The sequence below is a fragment of the Pristiophorus japonicus genome, chromosome 3 (genome assembly GCF_044704955.1).
Source record: "Pristiophorus japonicus isolate sPriJap1 chromosome 3, sPriJap1.hap1, whole genome shotgun sequence".
Taxonomy (NCBI): Eukaryota; Metazoa; Chordata; class Chondrichthyes; family Pristiophoridae; genus Pristiophorus; species Pristiophorus japonicus.
Genome location: NC_091979.1, coordinates 110,960,860 through 110,980,343, shown reverse-complemented (window position 1 = coordinate 110,980,343; position 19,484 = coordinate 110,960,860). Strand labels below are relative to the sequence as shown.

Below are 19,484 nucleotides of genomic sequence, written 5' to 3'. Positions count from 1 at the left end.
CGGGTAAAACATAATTTATAAATTAACCCTTTACTTGTCTTGAGCAGAAACATACAATCATTTAAACACAGTATTATTTTTAGATAACCCTAATTTTTAACACTTGAGGTTTGCTGTGGTTCAAGTATAGTGTATGTTGCTGGAATTTTGATTCGGCATGTTTAAAGCATCATCAATTGTTTAAATTGTTTAAAATTATTGGGCCCAAATTTGCCCAGGAGTTGTGCTCTTTTTTTTTTGAGCAACTTGATTTTTCTGGAGTATCTTAAAAATACCCATTCTGCACATTTAATTTGTGCCAGTGTAAGTGAGTTAGTTAGGATTTTTTTTAGTTTCGCTTTTTTTTTTCAAAAGGGGGCGTTACCAGTCACCTACGCCTGTTTTGGCCATTCAAGGCAGTTTGGACAGCTAATAGTTGCTCCAAACTAACTTAGGCCAGCGTATGTGGCCACTTGTGGCTGCACAGAAAACCCTTGCGAAGAGTTAAGAAATCAGTGCAGGTAGCCAGAGATCGGGGGTTGAAGGGAAGCAGAGAGGACCTTGCAAAGCACTAAACACCTTCTCAACAACATTCATGAAGCATAAAAACCATCAATAGTAAATACAAAAAAAAAAAATTTAAAAATAAAACTTAAGTCCTACCTTCATACTCGGCCCGGGAAGTCAGCGGGCCTGCCAGTGCAAGAGGCCACTCGGCCGGGGATAGGTGCGGTGGGTGGGGAGCCCGGGCGGGAGAGCAGTGAACTGGCCACACACAAAACGCAGCAGGCTGGGCTCGCAGAAGGAGGCTGCAGGAGGGAACTTAAAGGGGGACTAGTAGGAGGGAGGGGGTTGGGAACACAAAGGCTGCAGGAGCCTTAATGTGTTAAGTGTAAAAGTCTATTATATATTTATTGTAAGTTTTGATAGTTGCCATGACACCTCAAAATAAATCATAAATAATGCTGACAAAAAGGCCATGAAACAATCCAAAACATCCATGCTAGACTAAAAAAGTACACTTTTAAAAATGAAAGCTAATTTCAGACAACTAATTATACTCCCAACAGCATGTACCATTTGTATGGACTTCAGAAATGATTATAAATTTGAATGGTGGTGTCGCAATTCCTAGAATTAAAATCCGGTTGCATGAGATTTGCTTGAATTGAATCCAGTGATTAAGATTGAAGGAGCTTGATTGCATCTTTACTTCTATCTGCATATTTCTCAGAGCTGCAGCCATTCTGTGGTCAGCTATTCAAGGTGCCCTCATACTCAACAATTGCAGAGTTATTTTTCTGGGCAATAGGTCTGATGCTAAAGCAATGCCGGTGCGAAAGGCCACTCGGCCGGGGATAGGGGCGGTGGGTGGGACGCCCGGGCGCATGCGCAAACACGCCAATGCGCATGTGCAATGCTGCCGGCACTGTTGCACATGCTGGGCCCTAGCCCTGCCCCCCTGCCGGCACTCTTGCAGCTGCAAGGCCCTAGCTCCGCCCCCCACTGTGATTGCCACGCCACGCCAAGCATGAGGACGGTCCACAGAGCGGGGAGAATACGGCAATATCTTTTTGGCACCGTTTTGAGAGCAGAAAGTCGGCGCACCTCACGTTAGTGCACCGAAAAAAAACGCAGGGCCAAATTTGGGCCCATTGTTACAGAAGATAACATTTTAGAATATCTTTTTTGTTTCTTCAAGGTTTGTGCTTCCAGGCTGGATCCAGATTATTTTGTTTCATCAGTTTTTGAAAGGTGAGCACAATAAATCATGTGCCAGGAATTTAAAAAAATTAAATCTGGAATTTGTGGTTCTCCTAACCATCAGAATATCTACTTTGCAATTATATGCTTGTGTATTATTTGTGAATACATAGATGTTGAGAAGTATTTCAAGAAAATCAGTATAAGGGCATTTTCGTTGAAGCATAAGAACAGGAATGTCCCAAGGTTGCTCCCAGATCTACACTATTCTAATCTTTGCCAGTGCAGTGGTGGGAGCAGTAGATCCTAAAAAAAAAACTAGATCATGTAGAAATAAAGGTTTTGATTCATTTAAAAAAAAAAATGAAAACTGAAGATATGACAAAGTATTTAATATCATTGCATTTATATATTTTACACACACAATGTGTTAAGATTGCTACAAAATTCATGAGGCCAAGCTGTTATAAGAACTAAGAGTATGCCATCTGACCCCTCGAGCCTGTTCTGCCATTCAATATCATGGCTGATCATCAATCTCAACTCCACTATCCTGCCCGATCTCCATATCCCTTGATTCCCGAGACTCCAAAATTCTCCATCTCGGCCTTGAATATATTCAGAGAATCCGCATCCACAGCCCTCTGGGACAGAGAATTCCAAAGATTCACAACCCTCTGAGTGGGGAAATTCCTCCTCATCTGTCCTAAATGGCTTGCCCCTCATCCTGAGACTGTGCCCCCTAGTTCTAGACAACCTCTCAGCATCTACCCTGTCAATCCCCTTCAGAATCTTGTATGTTTCAATGAGATCACCTCTCATTCTTCTAAACTCCAGAGAGTATAGGCCCATTCTACACAATCTCTCATCAGAAGACAGCCCTCTCATCCCAGGAATCAATCTAGTGAACCTCCAATGCACCGCCTCCAAGGCAAGTATATCCTTCCTCAGATAAGTATACCATAACTGTGCACAGTATTCCAGGTGTAGTCTCACCAAGGCCCTGTACAATTGTAGTAACACTTCCTTACTTTTGTACTCCAACCCCCTTGCAATAAGGGATGATATTCCATTTGTCTGTCTTATTTTTTTATGTACCTGCATGCTAGCTTTCTGTGTTCTTGCACAAGGACACCCAAATCTCCCTGAATACCAACATTTAAAAGTTTCTCATCATTTTCTATTCTTCCTACCAAAGTGAATTACCTCCCATTTCCCTACATTTATACTCCATCTCCCACTCACTTAGTCTATTTATATCCCTTTGCAGATACTTTGTGTTCTCCCCACAGCTTACTGTCCCACCTAGTTTTGTATCGTCAGCAAACTTGGATACATTACACTCAGTCCCTTCATCTAGGTCATTAATATAGACAGTAAATAGCTGAGGCCCCAGTACTGATCTTTGTGGCACCCCACTAGTTACAGCCTGCCAGCCTGAAAAAGACCCATTTATCCCTACTCTCTGAGAGTCCTTAATATTGACTCTGGACCCCATGAAGTCTCATGGCTTCAGGTCAAGCATAGGCAAGGAAATCTCCTGCTGATTACCACCTACCACCTTCCCTCAGCTGATGAATCAGTGCTCCTCCATGTTGAACACCACTTGGAAGAAGCACTGAGAGAAGCAAGGGCACAGAATGTACTCTGGGTGGGGGACTTCAATGTCCATCATCCAGCACCACTATGACCAAGCTGACCGAATCCTGAAGGACATAGCCGTCAGATTGGTCCTGCAGCAGGTGGTGAGCGAACCAACATGAGGGAAAAACCTATTTGACCTTGTCCTCCCCAATCTACCTGTTGCAGATGCATCTATCTGTCCATGACAGAATTGGTAGCAGCGACCAATGCACAGTCATTATGGAGATGAAGTCCGTCTTCACACTGAGGACACCATCCATCGTATTGTGTGGCATGACCCCCGTGCTAAATAGGATGGATTCAGAACAGCTCAAAACTAGGCATCCATGAGGTGCTGTAGGCCATCGGCAGCAGCAAAATTATATTTCCCAACAATCTGTAACCTCATAACATAAGAAATGGGAGCAGGAGAAGGCCATATGGCCCCTCGAGCCTGCTCCGCCACTTCATACGTTCGTGGCGGATCAGATCATGGATTCGGGTCCACTTCCCAGCCCGCTCTCCAGAACCCTTTATTCCCTTATCTTTTAAGAAACTGTCTATTTCTATCTTAAATTTATTCAATGTCCCAGCTTCCACAGCTCTCTGAGGCAGCGAATTCCACAGATCCACAACCCTCAGAAGAAATTTCTCCTCATTTCAGTTTTAAATGGGCAGCCCCTTATTCTAAGATTATTACCTCTAGTTCTAGTCTCCCCTATCCTCTCTGCATCCACCTTATCAAGCCCCCTCATGATCTTAGACATTTCGATAAGATCACCTCTCATTCTTCTGAATTCCAATGAGGAGAGGCCCAACCTACTCAACTTTTCTCATTAGTCAACCCCCTCATATCTAGAATCAACCTAGTGAACCTTCTGTGAACATCCTCCAAAGCAAGTATATCCTTTCGTAAATATGGAAACCAAAACTGCCAGTATTCCAGGTGTGGCCTCACCAATACCCTGTACAATTGTAGGGAGACTTGCTTGCTTTTATATTCCACCCCCTTTGCAATAAAAGCCAAGATTCCATTGGCCTTCCTGATCACTGCTGTACCTGCATACTATCCTATTGTGTTTCATGCACAAGTACCCCCAGGTCCCGCTGTACTGTGGCACTTTGCAATTTTTCTCCATTTAAATAATAACTTGCTCTTTGATTTTTTTTCTGCCAAAGTGCATGACCTCACACTTTCCAATATTATACTCCATCTGCCAAATTTTTGCCCACTCACTTAGCCTGTATGTCCTTTTGCAGATTTTGTGTGTCCTCCTCACACATTGCTTTTTCTCCCATCTTTGTATCATCGGCAAACTTGGCTACATTACACTCAGTCCCTTCCTCCAAGTTGCTAATATAGATTGTAAATAGTTGGGGTCCCAGCACTGATCCCTCAGGCACCCCACTGGTTACTGATTGCCAACCCAAGAATGAACAATTTATCCCTACTCTCGGTTTTCTGTTCTTTAGCCAACCCTCTATCCATGCTAATATATTACCCCCAAACCAGTGATCTTTTATCTTGTGCAAATAACCTTTTATGTGGCACCTTGTCAAATGCCTTCTGGAAGTCCAAATAGACCACATCCACTGGTTTCCCCTTTATCCATCCTGTTCACTACATCCTCAGAGAATTCTAGCAAATTTGCCAAACGTGACTTCTCTTTTTCCAAATTTCCTGCTACTGCTTTAATAATGGACTCCAACATCTTCCCAACCGCACAGCCCGGCATATTCCTCGCTCTACCATTACCATCAAGCCAGGGGACTTCTCTACCTGGCCTGCTACCTTCAGGGATCTGTGGACCTGCACTCCACTTTCAATGAAGAGTGTAGAAGAGCATTTCGGAGCAGCACCAGTGTTATCAAGCGACACTTACCAATAACCTGCTCACCAATGCCCAGTTTGGGTTCAACCAGGACCACTCCGCTCCAGACCTCATTACAGCCTTGGTCCAAACATGGATAAAAGAGCTGTATTCCAGAGGTGACGCGAGAGTCACTGCCCTTGACATCAAGGCAGCCTTTGACCGAGTGTGGCATGAAGAAGCCCTAGTAAAATTGAAGCCAATAGGAATTAGGGGGAAAACTCTCCACTGGCTGGTGTCATACCTAGGGACAAAGGAAGGAGGAGGTCTAAAAAGGCAAGGGAATACACATTACACTTTTTAGTGTTGTACCATTTAAAGGAACAAAGGGATCTTGGAGTGCAGGTCCACAGATCCCTGAAGGTAGCAGGCCAGGTAGATAAAATGGTTAAAAAGGTATGTGGAATCCTTGCCTTTATTAGTCGAGGCATGGAATACAAGAACAAGGACGTTCTGCTTGGACTGCATAAAACACTGGTTAGGCCGTAGCTGGAGTACTGTGTGCAGTTCTGGTCACCACATTACAGGAAAGATGTGATTTACAAGAATGTTACCTGGACTGGAGAATTTTGGCGATGAGGAAAGATTGGGGATGCTGGGTCTGTTTTCTTTGGAACAGAGGAGGCTAAGGGGAGACCTGATTGAGGTGTATAAAATTATGAGGGGCCTGCATAGAGTGGATTGGAAGGACCTTTCCCTTGGCAAAGGGGTCAACAACCAAGGGGCACTGTTTTAAAATAATTGGGGGGAGGTATAGAGGAGATATGAGGGGAAATTTCTTCACCCAGAGGGTGTTGGGGGTCTGGAATTTGCTTCCTGAAAAGGTGGCAGAGGCAGAAAGCCTCACCACATTAAAAAAATACTTGAATGTGCACTTAAAGTGCCGTAACCTGTCAGCGATGCCCACATCCCATGAACGAATAAAAAAATGTATGCCTTTTGAAATCCAAATATAGTACATCCACTTGTTCACCTTTATCTACCCTGCTAGTTACGTCCTCAAAAAACTCTTAATAAATTTGTCAAGCACAATTTTCCTTTCATAAAACCATGTTGCCTTTGCCTAATAAAGTTATGAGTTTTTTTTAAGTGCCCTGATACCACTTCCTTAACAATGGATTCCAGCATTTTCCTGATGACTGATGTCAGGCTAACTGGCCTGTAGATCCCTGTTTTCTCTCTCCTTTCTTGAACAGCGGTGTTATATTTGCTAACTTCCAATCTGTTGGGACCGTTCTAAAATCTAGGGAATATTGGAAGATCAAAACCAATGCATCCACTATCTCTGTAGCCAACTCTTTTAGAACCCTAGCATGTAAGCTGTCGGGTCCAGGGGATTTGTCAGATTTTAGTCCCATTAGTTTAGTTTCTCTCGTACGTTTTCTCTACTTGTATTTATTACATTAAGTTCCTCACCCTCATTAGACCCTTGGCTCCCCACCATTTTAGGTATGCTTTTTGTGTCTTCTACTGTGAAGACCGATACAAAATATTTGTTTAACGTTTTTGCCATTTCCTTATACCCCATAATTATTTCTCCTGCCTTCGCCTCCATGTGACCAATGTTTACTTTTGCTACTCTCTTTTTACATACTTGAAGAAGCTCTTGCAATCTGTTTTTATATTTTTTGCTAGTTTTCTCAATATATTTTTTCCCCTTTTTTATCAATTTTTTTGGTCATCCTTTGCTGGTTTCTGAAACTCTCCCAATCTTCAGGCTTATTACTATTCTTCTTTCAATCGAATGCTATCCATAACTTCTTTAGTTAGCCACGGATGGATCACTTTTCCTGTTGACTTTTTGTTTCTCAATAAAATGTATTTTTGTTGACAATTATGAAATATTTATTTAAATGCTCGCCACTGCTTATCTACTGCTATACTTTTCAACTATTTTTCCAATCAACCTGAGCCATCTTGCCTTTCATACCTATGTCATTGGCTTTATTTAAGTTTAAGACTCTAGTTTTGGACTTGGGCAAGTCACTCTCAAAAGTAATGTGAAATTCTATCCTATTATGAACACACTGCCCCAGAGGATTCTTTACTATGAGATTGATGATTAACACTGTCTCATTGCACAATACAAGATCTACAATAGCCTGTTCCCTAGTTGGTTTCATGACGTATTGTTCTAGGAAAATGTCCCAAATGCATTCCATAAATTCGTCCTCCAGACGACTTCTGTCAATTTGATTTGTCCAGTCGATATGAAGGTTAAAGTCACCGACTATTATTGCATTACCTTTGTTAACAAGCTCTGATTATTTCTTGATTAATATTCTGTCCAATTGTATAGCTACTGTTAGGGGGACCAGATACTACTCCCAGAAGTGTTTTCTGCCCCTTGTTATTCCTTACCTCCACACATACTGATTCTACTTCCTGATCTTCCGAGCCAAGTTCCTTTCTCTCAACTGTCCTTATGTCATGTCATCCTTTATTATCAGGGCTACCCCCATCCCTCCTTTACCATTCTGCCTGTCTTTTCGAAACGTCAAGTACCCTGGAACATTCAGTTCCCAACCTTGGTCACCTTGCAACCACGTCTCTGTAATGGCTATTGGATCAAATCTATTTATCTTTATTCGTCTATCTTGTTACGAATGCTTTGTGCATTCAGAGAAAGAACCTTTAATTTAACTTTTTTTTTACCATTTTTCCCTGCTTTGACCTTATTCTCTGCTGCACTGCTACCATTAAACTCTCTCTTCCTGTCATGCGCTGCTTATTTTTTACCCAAACCGCTACACTGCTCTATTGCATTGACCTTTCTCTTTAGATTTGTAAATTTCCCCTCACCTAACCCCCCCCCCCCCCCAATTTTTTAGTTGAAATCCCTATCTACAGCCCTAGTTATTCAATTTGCCAGGACGCTGGACCCAGCCCAGTTTAAGTGGAGTCCATCCCGAAGGGACAGTTCCCTCTTTCCCCAGTACTGGTGTCCCATGAATTGAAACCCTTTCCTTTCACACCACTCTTTGAGCCACGCATTTAACACTCAGATCTGCTTGACCCTATGCCAATTTGCACGTGGCTCAGGTAGTAATCCAGAGATTATTACCCTTGAGGTTCTGCTTATTAATTTAGACCCTAGCTCCTCAAACTCCCTCAGCAGAACCTCATTCTTCGTTCTACCTATGTCATTGATTCCTACATGGATCACGAGAACTGGATGCTCCCCCTCCCACTCCAAGTTCTTCTCCAGCCATAAATATGGATTTGTATTTGCTAATAATTTTTTCTTTAAGTGTAACCTTGTGCCTTTGTCTAGATTTAAAGTGGTGGATCTACTGACAATGGCATCACAGCATCAAAATGCAGCGCTTGATACAGAACATGAAAGATCTATGCTTGAGGGGGCCTTAACTTTCCTTGTCATTTTACTGAGTCTTCGCATTCATTTAGGTAAGATCGTATTTAAATTTACATGTTTCTATAGAAAAGATTTTTGGGGGATCCCACTTCCCTCCAGTTGTGGTCTGGTATTCCTTTTCTTTAGTCTTCTTTCTAAATGGGAGCTTCAGAAAGTTTTTTTAAAAAAGTCCAGTTTAAGAATTTTCTTGATCAATTCTGCGTTTCCACATATCACTGAACAGTTGGAGGACATTTTATGAGGGGAAGGGGAACAGCTAGAAGTCCTACTTCATGTTGGAACCAATGACACAGGGAGGAAAAGGGTTGAGGTCCAACAGGCAGAGTTTCAGGAGCCAGGAAAAATATTGACGAACAGGACCTCAAAGGTGAAAATCTCTGGTGTACAGAACCAGGAAGATTGTGCAGGTGAATGTGTGGCTGGAGAAGTGGTGCAGGAGCGAGGTCTTCAGATTCCTGGGGCATTGGGACCAGTTGTGAGACAGGAGGGACCTGTACAGCCAACCTGATGGGTTGCACCTGAACAGGGCTGGACCAATGTTCCCGCACAGCTCTCTACCGGTCCCACGTTGCCCAGGACCGGCATTTCTAATGGTAAATTTTGTACAAACCAAAGAATTGGCATTTGGGTGAGGTGCTTTGAGGCCTGTTGAATTATACACTGGCATCTATAATTGCTTTCAGAAGAGGGAAGGGAGTGGGGTGCAGTGGAAAGTACTGGATATGAGCAATGACCTGAATTATTTGCCATCGGATTTTATCCTCTTTGGTGTTGAAGTTAAAACTCCTATTGACTCTCGCAACCTCAAGTACATCATGCAAATATATAATTGACAACAGAAATAGATGTTACTAAGCATCTTCAGTTAAAAGTGGATGATCCTACTTGGTATCCTTCTGAGTTCTTCACTATCATAAGTACTATTTAAAAAAAGGAGGCAGACAAAAAGCAGGAAACTTTTGACCAGTTAGCTTAACATCTGTGGTTGGGAAAATGTTGGAGTCCATTATTAAAGAAGCAGTAGCAGGACATCTGGAAAAAGCATAATTCAGTCAGGCATAGTCAGCATGAATTTATGAAGGGGAAGTCATGTTTGCCAAATTTGCTGGAATTCTTTGAGGGTGGAACGAACAGGGTGGATGAAGGGGACTTCCAGAAGGCATTTGACAAGGTACCACATAAAAGGTTACTGCACAAGATAAAAGTTCACAGGGTTGGGGGTAATATATTAGCATGGATAGAGGATTGGCTAACAAAGTCGGGATAAATGGTTCATTCTCGGGTTGGCAATCAGTAACTAGTGGGGTGCTGCAGGGATCAGTGCTGGGTCCCCAACTATTTACAATCTATTAACTACTTGGATGAAGGGACCGAGTGCAATAAAGCCAAGTTTGCTTTTCCTCCCATCTTTGTATCGTCAGCAATGTGTGAGGAGGACACAAAAAACCTGCAAAAGGACATAGACAGGCTAAGTGAGTGGGCAAAAATGTGGAGTATAATGTTGGAAAGTGTGAGGTTATGCACTTTGACATAAGCACCTTGGCAGAAAAAGATCGAAGAGCAAGTTATTATTTAAATGGAGAAAAATTGCAAAGTGCTGCAGTACAGCGGAACCTGGGGTCCTGGTGCATGAATCACAAAAGGTAAGTATGCAGGTACAGCAAGTGACCAGGAAGGCCAATGGAATCTTGGCCTTTATTGCAAAGGGGATAAAGTATAAAAACAGGGAAGTCTTGCTACAGTTATACAGGGTATTTGTGAGGCCACACCTGGAATACAGCGTCCAGTTTTGGTTTCCATATTTACAAAAGGATATACTTGCTTTGGAGGCAGTTCAGAGAAGGTTCACTAGGTTAATTCCAGAGATGAGGGGGTTGACTTATGAGGAAAGGTTTGAGTAGGTTGGGCCTCTACACATTGGAATTCAAAAGAATGAGAGGTGATCTTAGCGAAACGTATAAGATTATGAGGTGGATGCAGAGAGGATGTTTCCACTGATAGGGGAGACTAGAACTAGCAGAATAAGGGGCTACCCATTTAAAACTGAGGTGAGGAGGAATTTCTTCCCTGAGGGTTGATTTTGCTGCCTCAGAGAGCTGTGGAAGCTGGGACATTGAATAAATTTAAGACAGAAATAGACAGTTTCTTAACTGATAAGGGAATAAGGGATTATGGGAGCAGGCAGGAAAATGGACCTGAGTCCATGATCAGATCAGCCATGATCTTATTAAATGGCGGAGCAGGCTCGAGGGGCCATATGGCCTATTCCTGCTCCTATTTCTTATGTTCTTGTGTACTAGTGCCCAGCCAATTTGTTGCACTCTACATGACATTAAAATGTGTCTTGAGTGTACTGGACATAACAAAGACGATGAGAGGAGAGTTAAAGTTGGGTAATCGGGTCAGAAAGATCGGAACTTGGAGGGGGAAGGGAGTGAGAGAGTTGGCTGATCGCTGTAGAATGAGGCTTGCTGAAGGGGTGGGGAATTGCCCGATCGCGATGGAGGTGGCTAGTGATAGGGCTTGATGGATTGGTGTTGGCCGATCGCAGGGCCGGCAACTAGTGAGTGCAGCTTGGTGACCATGGTGGCAGTGGCGGTGACGATGGCGATCTCTGGGCAGGTAGCTAGTGAATGGGGTTTGGTGGGGATGGTTGCAGGGCAGGCAAAGGGTTGATAGAATAGAGGGTTAGCGAGGCGAGACGACAATTGGCATAAGGCTTGCTTGGGCTGGGGAGAGCACTCTTGCTCCTCCTGGCCCTCGAAGAATGCGCCAAAATGCAATTACCTTCTGCAGCCAGTTGCTCCCGTCTGCTGCTGGATATCCTGCGCCCTGGAAACACTGCTGGCAACTGTTAAATATACAATAATATAATGGGAAATGTTTCACTTCTCCAAGTTAAGACACGCGCAAGCAGCGCAACCTGCCACTTGAAAATTGCTGTGGGTGTGCACGCGACGATTTGGCGATATGTTCCCGATTTAAAAATTTTTTTTTACCCCCTCTCCTGACCTGCTTGTCATTAGAGGGGGGTTGATATCAACCCCATTGTGTCCCTCAGTTTATCGCTCATTGATCAGTAGTCCAGTCCAGGTTTCTGGTTTTCTGTAGGATGGAACATAGTAGAGGAAGTTGTCTGGGAAAACTTTGTGCTCCGGGGATACAATTGTAAAGGGGTTATTTACTACTGGATTTTGGAAAGAATAGCAGGACCCTGGAAATAGTGTTGCGATATAACGAGAACTGTCATGTGTGATAAGTTGCTGAAAAGTTATGATGCTCCTTATGCAAAAGGTTAGCTATCTTAGTAATACCTTCTTGTGCTGTGCCGTGAAGCCACTTGCACTGATTGCAGTATAGTGTGTGTTATGTATTTAACCCCTTGTAACTGTGTAACCTGTATCACACCTGTCCACCAGAGGGCCTACCTGTTGGAGTCCCAAGGGATCCCAGCATCCCTTGGGAGTGCAGTATATAAGCAGGCCACCCACAAGGTACCTGCACTCTGGAACGACAATAAAGGAGCTAAGGTCACACTTGCTCATTACATACAGTACTCGGTCTGACCATTTATTATGAGTGTAACAATTGGCGACGAGGTAATGAATCGCACGAAAATGCAGAGAACAGTCGGCATCCTGGAGAAGTTCTCGGAGATGGACGATTGGGAAACCTTCGTGGAGAGACTCTACCAATACTTCGTAGCCAATGAGCTGGAAGGGGACGAGAACGCAACCAAACGAAGGACGATCCTCCTAACTGTCTGTGGAGCCACTACCTATGGCCTCATGAAGAATCCCCTGGCCTCGGCTAAACCTACAGAGAAATCCTACAAAGAGCTGTGTATGCTGGTCCGGGAGCATCTAAATCCTAAGGAAAGTGTTTTGATGGCGAGATATCGGTTCTACATGTGTCAACGATCGGAGGGCCAGGAAGTGGCGAGCTACGTCACTGAACTAAGGCGCCTTGCAGGACATTGAGTTTGAGGGATTTCTAGAACAAATGCTCAGACTTTTTTGTACTGGGCATCGGACGTGAGACAATCCTTCGCAAACTGTTGACTGTCGAAACTCCGAATCTTTGAGTAAAGCCATAACGATAGCCCAGGCATTTATGTCCACCAGCGACAACACCAAGCAGATTTTGCAGAACAAAGAAGTTTCGGCCAGTACTGTACATAAAGTAATGTCGGTTTTGAGCAGAAATGTACAAGGCAGAATGTACATACCGGCTGCTATGGCCCGACCTCAATTGACCCAGTGCCCGCCATCATCTGTTAATGCGAGGCAGTTAATACCCTGTTGGCTCTGCAGGGGTGATTATCGGCCCCATCAATGCCACTTTAAGCACTATGCGTGCAATGGCTGCAGAACAATGGGACACCTCCAACGAATGTGCAGGCGAGATGCAAACCACCACGTTGCAGAGGAAGATTGGTCCACAGTGGATCAAACGGAATTGGAAACTCGCATGGAAGAGGCCGAAATATACGGGGTATACACGTTCACGACGAAATGCCCAGCAATAATGTTGAAAGTTGAACTGAACGGTATTCCATTGTCTATGGAGTTGGACACGGTGGCAAGCCAATCCATAATGATTAAATCGGCCTTCGACAGGCTGTGGGGAAAGAAGGCACACAGGCCCAAGCTCAGCCCCATTCACACGAAGCAAAGGGCTTACACAAAGGAACTAATCCCAGTAATTGGCAGTGCTGAAGTCAAAGTCTCCTATGATGGAGCAGTACACGAACTCCCGCTGCGGATTGTTCCAGGGGATGACCCCACGTTATTTGGTAGAAGCTGGCTGGGGAAAATTCGTTGGAACTGGGACGACATCCGAGCGCTCTCATCAGTCGATGACCCCGCATGCACCCAGGTTCTAAGCAAGTTCCCATCGTTATTTGAGGCAGGCATTGGAAGCTTCTCTGGGACGAAAGTGCAGATCCATTTGGTTCCCGGTACGCGACCCATCCACCACAAGGCTTGGGCGGTACCGTACATGATGCGTGAAAAAGTGGAAATCGAGCTGGACAGACTGCAACGTGAAGGCATCATCGCACCGGTGGAGTTCAACAACTGGGCCAGCCCGATTGTTCCGATACTCAAGGAGGACGGTACGGTTAGAATTTGCGGTAACTATAAAGTAACACTGAACCATTTTTCGCTGCAGGACCAGTACCCGCTACCCAAGGCAGACGACCTATTCGCGACCCTGGCTGGAGGGAAGACGTTCACCAAGCTGGACCTAACCTCGGCCTACATGATGCAGGAGCTGGAGGAGTCTTGGAAAGGCCTCACCTGCATCAACATGCACAAAGGTCTACTTATTTACAACTGGTGCCCGTTCGGGATTCGGTCGGCTGTAGCGATCTTCCAGCGAAACATGGAAAGCCTACTAAAGTCAGTTCCTTGAACGGTGGTCTTCCAGGACGACATTGGTTACAGGTGGGGACACCTTGGAGCACTTGAAGAACCTGGAGGACGTTCTTCGTCGGTTGGATCGTGTGGGGCTCAGGTTGAAACGCTCATTGTGTTTTCCTGGCACAGGCGTCGAATCCTTAGGAAGGAGAATCTCAGCAGATAGCATCAGACCCACCGACGCCAAGATGGCGGCCATCAAGAACGCGCCGCGACCACGGAACGTGACGGAGCTGCGGTCATCTCTGGGACTCCTAAACTACTTCGGTAATTTCCTACCTGGGTTAAGCACCCTGCTAGAACACATGCATGCGCTACTGGGTATGGGGGAATTCACAAGAGGTCGCCTTTATGAAAGCCAGAAATTTACTGTATTCTAACAAACTGCTTGTCCTGTATAACCCAAGTAAACGACAAGTGTTAGCGTCGTCGTACGGGGTCGGGTGTGTGTTGCAACAGGCTAATGACTCTGGAATATTGCAACCTGTTGTGTATGCATCCAGGAGTTTGTCCAAGGCCGAAAGGGCCTACAGCATGGTTGAAAAAGAGGCTCTGGCATGCGTTTACGGGGTTAAAAAAATGCACCAGTACTTGTTTGGCCTCAAGTTCGAGCTTGAAACTGACCACAAGCTGCTCATATCGCTATTCTCGGAGAGCAAAGGGATCAATACCAATCCCTCTGCCCGCATCCAAAGATGGGCGCTCACGCTGTCTGCATACAACTATGTAATTTGCCACAGACTAGGCACAGAGAATTGTGCAGATGCTCAGCGTCCGCTACCATTGCCCACCAAGGGTGGAAATGGCACAGCCAGCGGACTTGTTAATGGTCATGGAAGCACTTGAGAATGAGAAATCCCCCGTTACGGCCCGCCAGATCAGGACCTGGACCAGCCAGGATCCTTTACTGTTCCTGGTAAAAAGCTGTGTTCTCCATGGGAGCTGGTCCAGTGTCCCAATGGAGATGCAGGAAGGGATTTAAGCCATTCCACAGACCCAAAGATGAGCTGTCCCTGCAGGCAGACTGTCTCTTTTGTGGGGCAATCGTGTGGTATTGCCCAAGAAAGGCAGAGATACATTTATTGGGGAACTACACAGCACCCACCCAGACATCGTGATGATGAAAGCCATAGCCAGATCCCACGTGTGGTGGCCAGGCATCGACTCCGATTTAGTCTTGTGAACGCCAGTGAAACGCTTGCTCTCAGTTGAGCAATGCACTCCGAGAGGCACCGCTAAGTTTATGGTCCTGGCCATCCAAATCGTGGTCGAGGATCCATTGCAGGCCCATTCCTAGGCAAAATGTTTTTGGTTGTCATGGATGCTTACTCAAAGTGGATTGAATGTGCAATAATGTCTGGAAGCACGTCCATGGCCATCATTGAAAGTCAATGTTTGCCACTCACGGCCTGCCCGATGTCCTAGTCAGTGACAATGGGCCGTGCTTCACAAGTGCCGAATTCAAAGAGTTCATGACCCGCAACGGGATCAAACATGTCACATCTGTGCCGTTCAAGCCCGCATACAATGGCCAGGCAGAACGGGCAGTCCAGACCATCAAGGGGAGATCAAGGAGGCCTACAAGAGGCCCAACTTCGGAGAGGCTTGGGAGTTAGAGCGTCGTCTGGAGGCGGAGCGGGGAGATCACGGAGGCCTACAAGAGGCCCAACTTCGGAGAGGCCAGCCGGTGCAGCTGCAGCAGGGTGAGAAGGCAAAAAAGAAGTGGAAAGAAATCGAAAGGTGACGTCACAGCCAAGGGGGTAAGTGATTGGTAAGTAGTTTTTCTTTTTCCTTTCTATATCATTAAGTAACCTTTAGCATTGTTGTGCCAATTTAAGTGTATCTAGGGGTTAAGTCATGGCAGGACAGCTCAGACATGTGTTATGCTCCTCCTGTACTATGTGCGAAGTCAGGGACGCCTCCAGTGTCCCTGACGACTACGTGTGCGGGAAGTGCATCCGCCTGCAGCTCCTGACGGATCGCATTGCAGCACTGGAGCTGCGGGTGGATTCACTTTGGAGCATGCACGATGCTGAGAATGATGTCAATAGCACGTTTAGTGAGTTGGTCTTACTGCAGGAAAAGGTTACTCAGCCAGATAGGGAATGGATGACCAACAAGAAGAGCAGTGGAAGGAAGGTAGTGCAGGGGTCCCTTGCGGTCATCCCCCTGCAAAACAGATACACCGCTTTGGGTATTGTTGAGGGGGATGACTCACCAGGGGAGGGCAGCAGCAGCCAAGTTCATGACACCGTGGGTGGCTTTGCTGCACAGGAGGGCAGGAAAGAGTGGGAGAGCTATAGCGATAGGAGATTCAATTGTAAGGGGAATAGATGGACGTTTCTGCGACCGCAACTGAGACTCCAGGACGGTACGTTGCCTCCCTGGTGCAAGGGTCAAGGATGTCTCGGAGCGGGTGCGGGACATTCTGAAAAGGGAGGGAGAACAGCCAGTTGTCATGGTGCATATAGGTACCAACGATATCGGTAAAAAATGGGATGAGGTCCGACAAGGCGAATTTAGGGAGCTTAGGAGCTAAATTTAAAAAGTAGGACCTCAAAAGTAGTAATCTCAGGATTGCTACCAGTGCCACGTGCTAGTCAGAGTAGGAATCGCAGGATAGCTCAGATGAATACGTGGCTTGAGTGCTGCAGCAGGGAAGGATTCAAATTCCTGGGACATTGGAACCGGTTCTAGGGGAGGTGGGACCAGTATAAACTGGACAGTCTGCACCTGGGCAGGACCGGAATCAGTGTCCCAGGGGGAGTGTTTACTAGTGCTGTTGGGAAGGAGTTACACTAATATGGCAGGGGGATGGGAACCGATGCACGGAGACAGGGAAGTAGAATGGGGGCAGAAGCAAAAGATCGAAATAGGAAAAGTAAAAGTGGAGGGCAGAGAAACCTAAAGCAAAAAGGGCCACATTACAGCAAAAGTCTAAAGGGGCAAAGTGTGTTAGAAAGACAAGCCTGAAGGCTCTGTGCCTCAATGCGAGGAGTATTCGGAATAAGGTGGATGAATTAACTGCGCAGATAGCAGTTAACGGGTATGATGTAATTGGCATCACGGAGACATGGCTCCAGGGTGACCAAGGCTGGGAACTCAACATCCAGGGGTATTCAACATTTAGGAAGGATAGACAGAAAGGAAAAGGAGGTGGAGTGGCATTGCTGGTTGAAGAGGAAATTAATGTAATAAGAAAGGACATTAGCTTGGATGATGTGGAATCGGTATAGGTGGAGCTGCGGAATACCAAGGGGCAGAAAACGCTAGTGGGAGTTGTGTACAGACCACCAAACAGTAGTAGTAAGGTTGGGGACAGCATCAAACAAGAAATAAGGGATGCATGCAATAAAGGTACAGCAGTTATCATGGGTGACTTTAATCTACATATTGATTGGGCTAACCAAACTGGTAGCAATGTGGTGGAGGAGGATTCCTGGAGTGTATTAGGGATGGTTTTCCGGACCAATATGTCGAGGAACCAACCAGGGAGCTGGCCATCCTAGACTGGGTGATGTGTAATGAAAAAGGACTAATTAGCAACCTTGTGCGAGACCCCTTGGGGAAGAGTGACCATAATATGGTAGCATTCTTTATTAGGATGGAGAGTGACACAGTTAATTCAGAAAGTAGGGTTCTGAACTTAAGGAAAGGTAACTTCGATGGTTTGAGGCGTGAATTGGCTAGAGTAGACTAGCAAATGATACTTAAAGGGTTGACGGTGGATAGGCAATGGCAAACATTTAAAGATCACATGGATGAACTTCAGCAATTGTACATCCCTGTCTGGAATAAAAATAAAACGGGGAAGATGGCTCAACTGTGGCTAACAAGGGAAATTAAGGATAGTGTTAAATCCAAGGAAGAGGCATATAAATTGGCCAAAAAAAATCAGCAAACCTGAGGACTGGGAGAAATTTAGAATTCAGCAGAGGAGGACAAAGGGTTTAATTAAGAGGGGGAAAATCGAGTACGAGAAGAAGCTTACCGGGAACATAAAAACTGACTGTATAAGCTTCTACAGATATGTGAAGAGAAAAAGATTAGTGAAGACAAACGTGGGTCCCTTGCAGTCGGATTCAGGTGAATTTATAATGGGGAACAAAGAAATGGCAGACCAATTGAACAAATACTTTGGTTCTATCTTCACGAAGGAAGACACAAATAACCTTCCGGAAGTGCGAGGGGACCGAGCGTCTAGTGAGAAGGAGGAACTGAAGGATATCCTTATTAAGTGGGAAATTCCTGTTGGGGAAATTGATGGGATTGAAGGACAATAAACCCCCGGGGCCTTGATAGTCTGCATCCCAGATTCTTAAGGAAGTGGCCCTAGAAATAGTGGATGCATTGGTAGACTGTTGGAAAATGATAATTGACTCTGGGCCAGTTCCTATGGACTGGAGTATAGCTAATGTAACACCACTTTTTAAAAAGGAAGGGAGAGAGAAAGCGGGTAATTATAGACCGGTTAGCCTGACATCAGTAGTAGGGAAAATGTTGGAATCAATTATTAAGGATGAAATAGCAGCGCATTTGGAAAGCAGTGACAGGATCGGGCCAGGTCAGCATGGATTTATGAAGGAGTAATCATGCTTGCCAAATCTTCTGGAATTTTTTGAGGATGTAACTAGTAGAGTGGACAAGGGAGAACCAGTGGATGTGGTATATTTGGACTTTCAAAAGGCTTTTGACAAGGTCCCACACAAGAAATTGGTGTGCAAAATCAAAGCACATGGTATTGGGGGTAATATACTGACATGGATAGAGAACTGGTTGGCAGACAGGAAGCAAAGAGTCGGGATAAACGGGTCCTTTTCAGAAATGCAGGCAGTGACTAGTGGAGTGCCGCAGGGCTCAGTGCTGGGACCCCAGCTCTTTACAATATGCATCAATGATTTGGATGAAGGAATTGAATGTAATATCTCTACATTTGCAGATGACACTAAACTGGGTGGCGGTGTGAGCTGTGAGGGGGACGCTAAGAGGCTGCAGGGTGACTTGGACAGGTTAGGTGAGTGGGCAAATGCATGGCAGATGCAGTATAATGTGGATAAATGTGAGGTTATCCACTTTGGGGGCAAAAACGCGAAGACAGAATATTATCTGAATGGTGGCAGATTAGGAAAAGGGGAGGTGCAACGAGACCTGGGTGTCATGGTTCATCAGTCATTGAAAATTGGCGTACAGGGCAGCAGGCAATAAAGAAGGCCAATGGTATGTTGGCCTTCATAGCTAGGGGATTTGAGTATAGGAGCAGGGAGGTCTTACTGCAGTTGTACAGGGCCTTGGTGAGGCTTCACCTGGAATATTGTGTTCAATTTTGGTCTCCTAATCTGAGGAAGGACGTTCTTGCTATTGAGGGAGTGCAGCGAAGGTTCACCAGACTGATTCCTGGGATGGCTGGACTGACATATAAGGAGAGACTGGATCAACTGGGCCTTTATACATTGGAGTTTAGAAGGATGAGCGGGGTCTCATAGAAACATACAAGATTCTGACGGGATGGGA

At 45.3% G+C, this 19,484-nt stretch overlaps 1 protein-coding gene across 7 annotated transcripts in view; it reads left to right on the top strand.

The window, feature by feature from the left end:
* The window catches only part of ubr3 (ubiquitin protein ligase E3 component n-recognin 3), a 439,870-nt gene that overhangs the window by 81,238 nt on the left and 339,148 nt on the right, over positions 1 to 19,484 (top strand). For all 7 annotated transcript variants that reach the window (XM_070875678.1, XM_070875676.1, XM_070875681.1 and 4 more), the window contains 2 exons: positions 1,682 to 1,734; positions 8,452 to 8,585. In XM_070875678.1, coding sequence (XP_070731779.1) covers positions 1,682 to 1,734; positions 8,452 to 8,585 — 187 coding nt within the window. The remainder of the gene's footprint in view (positions 1 to 1,681; positions 1,735 to 8,451; positions 8,586 to 19,484) is intronic.